General features: G+C 39.5%; 1 protein-coding gene across 4 annotated transcripts in view; it reads left to right on the top strand.

Annotated features, from left to right (window-relative positions):
* Window positions 1-9,341, top strand: part of SLC25A51 (solute carrier family 25 member 51) — a 19,270-nt gene extending 9,929 nt beyond the window's left edge. For 2 of the 4 annotated variants that reach the window (XM_017543215.2, XM_017543217.2), the window contains exon 4: window positions 4,909-8,911. In XM_017543215.2, the coding sequence (XP_017398704.1) occupies window positions 4,951-5,844 (894 nt within the window). In that variant the 5' untranslated portion in view covers window positions 4,909-4,950 and the 3' untranslated portion in view covers window positions 5,845-8,911. Of the gene's footprint in view, window positions 1-4,908 lie in introns of all 4 variants that reach the window. The other 2 variants (XM_017543219.2, XM_017543216.2) reach the window with 2 other exon arrangements.
* Window positions 9,342-10,692: the final 1,351 nt, after the last annotated feature.

Here is a 10,692-nt window from a genome sequence, read left to right as displayed (position 1 = left end):
ACACTCACACACTTGGTAAGCTGAATTGTCCACAGGCTTTTCCAAACTTTAAAAATACAAAACAAAACCATAAAAAAGAAAAAAAAAACAGCAATCATAAATAGGAGACAGAATAAATTGTATATAGTGCAGTCATTTCATAGAGTACTGTGCAACCTTAATAAATTGTATATAGTGCAGTCATTTCATAGAGTACTGTGCAACCTCTAATATCTCTTTGCTGACATTAGATTCCAAAATGCATTGTTATACACCTTACTTTTTTTACTTAGTATTGTGTGTGTGTGTGTGTGTGTGTGTGTGTCTGTGTGTGTGTGTGTGTGTTTTAAACGATGAGTAGTTTGGAAGAAGGCAGGGAGAAGCGGGTGGGGTGAGTGTGGACAGAGTCAGGTTGCTTGCTGCAGGGCCCCTTGCATTAGTGCAGGTGAGGTGAGACCCGAGTAGGCCGGTGAGCCTGGAGGAGAGACTCTCTGTGTATTTAATTGATTTCCAGCTTTTTTTCTCTATTCGCTTAGGTAATACACATTTATTTTCTGAATTTTTATTTAAGTGATTTTTTTTGTTGTTACTGGATCTACAAACAGCCCAACTCCAAGGAATCTGGGATCTCTCAATGGAGCATACAGGTGACTTCATAATCTAACTGCATTAGTACCCACCAAAATTCGAAGTAATTCCTCTGTTTAAATTGCAGCAAAACAAATTTTCAGAGCAGGTTTCTTCAACTGAACAAAATATTTTGGACCTTAGAGGTAGTATGGCTCTCCTGATCAGGGAGGGGACAGTGAAAGGTTTTACCTCTGACACTGCCCAGCTCTCTGGATACAACCAGGTGACTTTGAGTGAGGAGAAGTTTCCTGACTCCTCGTATTACCTTCCTTAGGGTAGACTTTGGGCCTTCAGTGACATTAGTCCTAACTTGCTCTCAGTTAAGAGTTCATCTTTTCTAATAGAAACATGACGGCAAAGCAGCTCAAACTTCAAAGGGTCATTGGGCCATAGATTGTACAGATGTCTACATTTTCTTAATAATAGTCTATATTCTTCAAAAAGGACACACAGATCTTGGTGTAACATACTTAAGTAAAATAGTTTCTTTCATCTGCTTTACAAGAGAAAGAAAAGAATGTTGGCCAGGCACAGTGGCTTTCACCTGTAATCCCAGCACCTTGAGCGGCTGAGGTGAGTGGATCACTTCAGCCCAGAAGCTCGAGACCAGCCTGGGCAATGTGTTGAAATGTATCTCTACAAAAAATACAAAAATTAGACCAGGCTCGGTGGCCCATGCCTGTAATCCCAGCACTTTGGGAGGCGGATCAGCTGAGGTCAGGAGCTCAAGACCGGCCTGGCCAACACGGTGAAACTGCGTCTACTAAAAATAGAAAAACTAGCCAGGCATGGTGGTGTGCACCTGTAATCCCAGCTACTCAGGAGGCTGAGGCAGTAGAATCACTTGAACATGGGAGGCAGAGGTTGCAGTGAGCCAAGATTATGCCACTGCACTGCAGCCTGGACAATAGAGCGAGACTCAGTTTCAAAAAAAGAAAAAAGCCTGTAGTCTCAGGTACTCAGAAGGCTGAGGTCGGAGAATTGCTTGACTCCAGGAATTTAAAGCTGCAGGTGAGCCAAGAGTGCACCACTGCATTCCAGCTTGGGCAACAGAGTAAGACACTGTCTCCAAAAAAAAAAAAAAAAAAAAAGTATCTATATATGTATGTATAGATATGTATAGATATATATAATGTAGTATTGTTGAGAGGGTCTTGGGATTTTCCTGAGAGTCCTAGCCTGCTTCTCTGTCCTCATCAGCTACCCATCCTTCTCCACCTACATTGTGCCTCTGCAGGGCATACACAAGTAATCTCCAAGAATGTGGTGACACTGCTCCTTTGGCCCAAGACCTATGCCTTAGCCTGTGCCGCTCCATTGTCTAAAATGTGTTTCACAGTTATCTGCATAGTGACACTTACTCAGCCTTCAGAGCGGAGCCCAGGGTTCCTGTTCTGCCTGTCATTCCCTCCAGACAGCTGATTAATGACCTTCTGCTGTATGGAGCCTTGATACTTTCCATGACTGTATTTATCATCTTCATATAGTCTAATTATTTGCATGTCTTATCTCCCCTGACATAGGTACCTGACATACATATACTATTTAATTTTCACTTTCCATCTAAATACCACTAAAAATTTAAAATTCATGCTATACTGAACCTTAAATGCTTATGTTTATTAAGTATGTGGCTCATGCTGTGGATACGTCTTCACTTGGACATTGTATCCTTTACTGTTGAGCATTTTTATTCAGTATTTGCTGTTAAAAGCCTTGCTGTGACTATATTATGGCTGAATCTTTGTGTAATGTTGTGTGAATTATTTTCTTAATCTATAATCTTGGAAAATTATGGTTCTGTGTTCATTTATTCATTACATATCGTTGGCTCTGGCACATATACGCCCCTTAGGAACTGGTGCTTTCTGATTCTTTCTGTGCCTCAGCTCTATGCTTTTTAATTTGAGAGTAGTCACGGTTCTCTTTAACATCTTTTGTCCTGAATGTTTAGCAGTTCACCACAGCATGTGTGTAGCATGAGAAAGAAAAAAAACATAAGGAACTTGGCAATTTTTTGTTCTAAGTCAAAGACCCAGACATTTTTTCATTGTTTTTATTATTTCTCATTGAAACCCTTAAATATGGTTTGGATTGCTTCTGCCTCTTAGCTGTTGTGAATAGTACCTTTGTGAACATGGGTGTGCAAAGTCTTTGAGACTTTGTTTCAGTTATTTTGGTTATATCCCCAGAATTACGATTGTTGGATTGTATGTTTTGTTTTGTTTAAAAAAAAAAAAAAAAGGTATTACTGTCACCCAGGCTGGAACACAGTGACATGAACACAGCTCACTGCAGCCTCAACTTCCTGGGCTCAAGAGGTCCTTCTGCCACCACCTTCCCAGTAGCTGGGACTGCAGGTACATGCCACCATGCCTAGCTAATTTATTTTTATTTTTGTAGAGAGAGGGTCTCACCGTGTTGTCCAAGCTGTTCACAAATTCCTGGGATCATGCGATCCTCCCACCTTGGTCTTCCAAAGTACTGAGATTACAGGCGTGAGCCACTGCACCTGACTACTGTTTTTAATTTTTAAATTGTTGTTGTTATTTTTAGAAACAAGAGTCTTGATCTGTTACCCAGGCTGGAGTGCAGTGACCTCCCTGGCTTAATTGATCCTACCACCTCAGCATCCCAGATAGTTGGGGCTACAGGCATGTGCTACTATGCCCAGCTAATTTTTAAATTTTTTGTAGGCATGGGATCTCTTTATGTTGCCCACGCTTGTCTCAAACTCCTAGATTCAAGCGATCCTCTTACCTTAGCCTCCCAAAGTGCTGGGATTACAGGTATGAGCCACCATGCCTGGCCGTCTCTTACTGTTAAGGAATTAAAATCCAATTTTAAAATATTTAGCCGGATACACACACACACACCCACCCACCCACCCATACATATATACACACATATATAAGATATAATACAAATAAAGGTGATTATCCTTGTTATTCCCCAAATAAAGGTGATTTCCAAGACCAGCACTGGAAGGTAGGAATTGTTCTGAGTGCCCCAACTATTTGGTTCTGGACTCTTTCAGGGAGGAAGAGAGGGAATCAGATTTAGATGACTGGCAAGGAAAGATACTGTATTTTACAGGGGCAAATGTATTATAGGGGCAGAACTTTGGCTAGTTCCACTCAGCTCAGCCTATGTGTGCAGGCTTCAAATCATTTTCAGCACTATCTGGTATAGCTACCTCTTATCCCAGGGCAGCCTCACATAGTCATTGCCATCTGTGATATGGTAGCAGGGATATGAACCCTGGAATCAGTCAGACTTCATTTCAAAATGCTCACCCCACCAGTTACTAGCTGTGCCTTGAACAAAAGAAAATACTGGTTTTATTCATTTGTAAAACTGGAAAAATAATACTTTATGGAGTTGTTTTGAGAATTCGTATATGAAAATGGAGTGCATGGTACATACCTGCAGGCCTTCCTTGCCCTGCTCGTCCCACACCTCCACCTTCCACGATGCATGTTCAGTGTCCCTTACCTGTGTTCCCACATGGATAGTTATCAGAGAAGCTGTCACATTGGTGTAATTGTTCACCTTGGCAAATTCTATTAGTTTGTAAGTTCCTTATCTTTGAATCTCGAGCAACTTAGCAGAGGACCTAGTTCATAGCAGGTACCAAAGAAGTACAAATATGAATAGAATGAATGCATGTCTTGCTATAGAATGTGGGTCTATTTCAGCAGGATAATATACTGTTATATAGTGTAGTCAGTACTTACGAACTAGTCTAGTGCCTCTCGAAATTTTTTGGTGTTAGAACTCCTTTACACTCTTAAAAAATTATTGTGGGCCCCAAACAGCCTTTGTTTATATGGACTCATATTCCAGGTCTTTAAGAATTTAAAATATTAATTTTAAGGTGATGGTAAACACATTACATGTTAACACATTTCCATGAAAAATAACTACTCATGTCTCCCATTTTTTTCTAGTGATTTTACAGTCATTAGAAAATATCTTACAATTTTCTAAGCCTCTTTCATATCTGACTTAAAAGACACATGGAGTTTCCTGTTTACTGCAATCTGTTGTGATACGTCGTTTTGATTAAAGTATATGCAAAAAGTCAAGCCTCACATAGTTTGAAAAAGGAAAACCTCCTAGACTCCCAAAAGGATCTCAGGAACTTCCAGGGGTCTTCTGAAAGTGCTTTAAGAATCATTGATCTAGCCTGAAAAGGAAAGTGTGGTGTCCAGATATTAGAGGATGGATTAGGGAGAAATTCCATGTGTTTAGCTCTCTATAAAAACGGGTTTACCCGTTGTCATTTATTATTTGTAGGTTAAAAAAGGTCCTTCATGAAAAAGAAAGATCTTAAGCAACATGATGGATTCAGAAGCTCATGAAAAGAGACCACCAATTCTAACATCTTCAAAACAAGATATGTCACCTCATATTACAAACGTTGGTGAAATGAAGCATTACTTGTGTGGCTGCTGTGCAGCCTTCAACAACGTCGCAATCACATTTCCCATTCAGAAGGTCCTCTTTCGACAGCAGCTGTATGGCATCAAAACCCGGGATGCAATACTTCAGTTGAGAAGGGATGGGTTTCGAAACTTGTATCGTGGAATCCTTCCCCCATTGATGCAGAAGACAACTACGCTCGCACTTATGTTTGGTCTGTATGAGGATTTATCCTGCCTTCTCCACAAGCATGTCAGTGCTCCAGAGTTTGCAACTCGCAGCGTGGCAGCAGTGCTTGCAGGGACAACAGAAGCAATTTTCACTCCACTGGAAAGAGTTCAGACATTGCTTCAAGACCACAAGCATCATGACAAATTTACCAACACTTACCAGGCATTCAAGGCACTGAAGTGTCATGGAATTGGAGAGTATTATCGAGGCTTGGTGCCCATTCTTTTCCGTAATGGACTCAGCAATGTCTTTTTTTTCGGCCTCCGAGGTCCCATTAAGGAACATCTGCCTACCGCAACGACTCACAGTGCTCATTTGGTCAATGATTTTATCTGTGGAGGTCTGTTGGGTGCCATGTTGGGATTCTTGTTTTTTCCAATTAATGTTGTAAAAACTCGCATACAGTCTCAGATTGGTGGGGAATTTCAGTCTTTCCCCAAAGTTTTCCAAAAAATCTGGCTGGAACGAGACAGAAAACTGATAAATCTTTTCAGAGGTGCCCATCTGAATTATCATCGGTCCCTTATCTCTTGGGGCATAATCAATGCAACTTATGAGTTCTTGTTAAAGGTTATATGAAAACACCACCAGTTAAGTGCCATTTTTCAACTGAACAGAACTTCTAAGAAGAATGTAGTTTGGCCTCTTTCTTAATTGGCCAAATACAAGTTGGTGTCATAACTCCAGGCCACAGTGAATTATGGGCAAAGCTGTTTTCCTTAAGCATCAACAAAACAGAATGAAAGGTTCCAATAGGAAAATATGGGGAGTTTTGTTTGTTGGTTTTGTTTTTTATCATTACCTAAGAGCTTTAGGCTAATTGCCTGGTAAATAGCTGTCCATCTGATGGCCTTTGACAGGGAACCTAATCCCCAAGATAGGATTCTGTTCTTCAAATCAGTCTTGAAATCTTCTGCATTGAAACATAAGTGTTTGTAACCGGCCAGAGAGAAGGTCCTCAGGGGCCAGGGGCTTTTCAGGCTTACTTTTTTACTCCATTACTTGCTTCTCTGCCCTCAGGAGCAGCTGTAGAGGGTAGTCTTCATTAAGCTCAAGCATATAACAAAGGAGCAGAACAGAGCAGAAAAGCAGCTTATTAGGTATATAGGCTTTTCATGGTAAATTGCTTGTATTCATTTTGAAACTAAGCATCTATTGGATAGTCATTATACTATTTCTATTTAGATAGGGTAGATCAAGGAACTATGAAAGTTTGCATTTTGCTTTCCAGTTTAAAAGTTTTCTGTTTGATTTTGACTGTGACCTTCAACCCTTCCAAAATATCCTTATGTTAATTTCACTTATTTCATTGCCAAAAGATGAAGGGACTTAAATTTTGTTATAAGTGTTCCATCCTGTTAAGTTTTCATATTAATTGTGTATAGATAAAATTCCGTTTAGCTTTGTTTCTTTAAATTATTGGTGCCATCTCAGCAAAGGTCTGTGGTTATTTTTCCCCTTGAGTAGGAGCTGGTCATATTCAAGCGTCCTGTTCTCTTAAAACTCTCCTTTTAAAAAATAAACGCTTCCATAACATTTTGTTTTGGATGTCTGTCAATGCAATCCCACTTTTCCCCCCTAGTTTCTAAATGTTACAGAGTGGGGAAAAGGCTCAGGATCATTTTCATCCCACAGTGTTGGCTGTCTTTTATTTTATTCTTGGAAATAGAGACTTTATCAGGGTTTTGAGGTTTTGGGAACCCAGTTTTACCATTGTGTCAGTAAAAGATAGTTTGAGAGCATATGATCTAAATAAACAGGTTTGAAGGGTTAATTTGAATTTTAAAAGTAGGTAATAGCCAAATAACATTCTTATCCCTTAACAGAGGAAAACTTCTTTGACAAAGGAATTGGAAAATGTGAAAATATTTTCCAGATAAAGCAAAATGATTCATATGCCACTTAAAACTGACTAATGAAATATAAAAGACAGACTGAAAAAGTGGATTATGAATTCTAAAACCCTTTCTGTAAATATGTAGTTAAAGATTGATTTTCAGCATCTGACATGATGGTAGGTTTCATGTTAACCAGTTTTTCTTCTTTCTGGGTGATTGCATGTGAGTATGTGCACCTACTGACCAAAATAAAATCAGGGCCTCAACTTGGTAGTTTACTGAAAGTTTCTGGGCAAATAGTTCATAAAAGCTGTTTACCTCTAAATGCAGTGTGGCTGGTGAAAAGCAGTGAACATCCTTCTTCCAGCTGTAAAGGATGAAGCATGTTAAGTGTTAGCCAGGCAGCAATGAAGCTAAGTAGCCATACGGCACCTCTGTCTGACAGTGTTGTGCTGGATGTTGCAGTTTACTTTAAGGTGCAGATGTAAGCATTTAAAAATAACAATAATTTGGCACCAAATAAATATGAGTAACGTCCTTTGGCCTATTAGAGTCAGGATTTCAAGGGAGTTGAGTTTGAAAAATGAATGAATAAAGGTGCTTTGGTGCCTGACTCCCTTATTCCTGTATGTGACTCTTTGCACCACAGGTGTGTCCAGCAACTCAGCACAGGGCAGGTCGGTTAGCCTGGGGTTCTAACTTGGCCCTGGGAATAGACACCGTTGGGCCTTTGGTTTTGTTGGGCTTCCTTGTGTCTTTACACTCCATACAGATGGTAGAAATCTAAGTTCTAAAGCACTTTTGTGAAATACAAGCTAAGTGAGAAATCTAAGGAAAATGCTTTGGTTAGTGCTGTCTCAAATAAGTGGCATTTAAAAACAATTACTAATAAATATTTTTAATGGTTTTAACTCGGTATTTTTTTTTAATTTCTTTGTCACTCTTTGCAGCTTTTGAAGACCAAACTGCAAATACATTACTAGGGATGGTTTTGTGTTGTCCTATAGATTTCTTAAATTTGACAAAAAAATTCAACACCTTGTAACCGACAGCTTTGTCTGAATTTGAAGTCAAAATGTGTTGTTAATAAGAGATTCTAACTATTGTTTTTACCTTCAGTGTGAACTAACGTAGTAATTTTGAAAAGGCAGGCCAGGTGCGGTGGCTCATGCCTGTAATCCCAGCACTTTGGGAAGCTGAGGTGGGCGGATCACTTGAGGTCAGGAGTTGGAGACCAACCTGGCCAAAATGGCAAAACCCTGTACTAAAAATACAAAAAATTAGCCAGGCACAGTGGCACACGCCTGTGATCCCAGCTACTCGGGAGGTTGAGGCAGGAGAATTGCTTGAACCCAGGAGGTGGAGGTTGCAGTGAGCTGAGATCATGCCACTCCACTCCAGCCTGAGCTATAGATTGAGACTCCGTCTCAAAAAAAATGTGAAAAGGCAAACATGATTGAATATCTGAAAAGCTTTAAAAGTGGCCTTTCTGTTACATATGTGGCACAAATGGCTCATGAGCGCAGGACCCTTATGGTCTTGTGTCATATACTTCATGTTTGATGCCACCAGAAATGTTTTGAATTCTGTATTTAACACACTTAGAGTGGTATGAGCCCTCAGGACTGCACCACAGAGTAAACACAACCTTTATATGGTGGCGAATATGTGTGTCTTTCTTGTTTCATTTGTGGTTGGGGACAAAATCCATGTTTTTGTCTAAATAATCGATACTCAACAAGATTGGCTGTATAATCACCGGCTATATTGTGAACTGTGCAATAAAACAGAATCGTGTGTGTATATAATTACCTTCGGATACCTGAAATTCCTGAGCTCAGTTACAATATAATACTCAATATAAGGCTGTGCAAACAACATATAAGGGAATAATGGTGGTTGACGGGATCTAGAGGGCTTTGAGTGAAGCCAGTCAGGTTGAAGTAACACTGGTTTAGGGTAGATGAAGTCGAGTGAGGGGTATGCAATCATGAAATGAAGGGTGGACAGGAGATGACAATTGAAGGAAGGGTAACTTCGTTTCTTTTAAATTAAAATATTTCTTATGTGCAAATGCATATCAAAGACTTGAACCGGCATTCTCTTGAAATCGGGGAATTTTTAGTTTTTAATGCTGTCTTTGTTTGTGTATTGCCTAATGGCTCCCAAATGGTGTGGGAGTCTCTAAATGTTCCTCTGAAACATTCATTATTAAATGTTGTTAAGCGCACAATGCTATTTTTGTTGGATAGTTTGAGTTTTATGACCATGTGAGTGTAAATGAAATCTGTTCAATGTTTCAGAGTTAACCTTTTTTTTTTCTGATAATTTGGAATAAAGTTTGTTTTTTAAGCCGCTCTTTTTGGTCTCCTCTTATGATTGAGTAGTTCCTTATTACTAGCACGTTCCTTTTCTGTGGTGTTAATAATCTGTTAGTCTTTTTATTCAGAAAACATTTAGCACACTACCTTGACTTTTAGCAACTTAACCTGGGGATGTTGCAAGTAAAAATTCCTTTGTTTATCTATCTTATTTGTTCAAGAGGGATTTCATGTAAGTTTTATTTTCCAGGTAGCTTAACTGCAAAGCTTTTTTTTTTTTTTTTTTTTTTTTTTTTTTTTTTTTTTGACAGGGTCTCTGTTGCCCGGGCTGGAGTGCAGTGGCATGATCATGGCTCACTGTAGCCTTGACTTCTGGGCTCAAGTGATCCTTCTGCCTCAGCCTCCTGAGTAGCTGGGACTACACCCACGTGCCACCATGCTCAGCTAATGTTTTTAGAGATGGTGTTTCGCCATGTTGCCCAGGCTAGTCTTGAACTCCTGGGCTCAAGCAGTCTGCCCACCTTGGCCTCTCAAAGTGCTGGGATTACAGGCATGAGCCACTGTGCCCATCTGCATTTTATTTCTTAAAGGTCTTCATATGTTATAAACTTCCCTATTGAATATAAACTTCCTTGATTTAGCTTATCAGTACTTTCTGTTGTAATAGAGTAGCCTCATGTAATGTTTACTCCCAAGTTAAATGGTCTGAATGTTTGTGCTTTTTTCAGTTTTTTTAAATACCTACTTTTGCCTTCAGAGCTGCGCCTTTCTGTTGTGGCTCATTGGTTAGGAGAGTGTGAAGTTTTAGCCATGTTGAGGTTGCCTGATAAGAACAGCAAAGTAAAGGAGCAGTTGCTTCTAAAAGTCCTGTTTGCAATTGAAATCCATCATAAAGAGAAAGTGCAATATCCTGAACTTGTAAAGTTGGAATTGATAAAAAATGGTGTTTAATAATCACATCATCTGATGAAATGTTTTAACCGACCTTTAGCAGCCATTGTAGAGTTCTAGACCTCCAGAGTGAGGAATAGGCCTGACCAGGAAGAGCCCTGGGGAACCTCCGCACATAGCTACAGAACACTCCCAATCCCCGAGAGGCTAACTCCCATCTTTTATCTATTTATCTGAAGTTTCCAACTAGGGAATTTTTTCTCCAAAAGAGCGTAGCTGATTTTAAAGTAGAAATTGAAGTTAAAATAGGATTTATCTCAGTTCTCATTTCCCGTCAATCTATTCTTCATATTGTCAATTTTTTTTTTTTTTTTTTT

Source organism: Cebus imitator, unplaced genomic scaffold (assembly GCF_001604975.1).
Source record: "Cebus imitator isolate Cc_AM_T3 unplaced genomic scaffold, Cebus_imitator-1.0 Scaffold149, whole genome shotgun sequence".
Taxonomy (NCBI): Eukaryota; Metazoa; Chordata; class Mammalia; order Primates; family Cebidae; genus Cebus; species Cebus imitator.
This window is presented reverse-complemented; position numbering and strand designations above follow the sequence as displayed.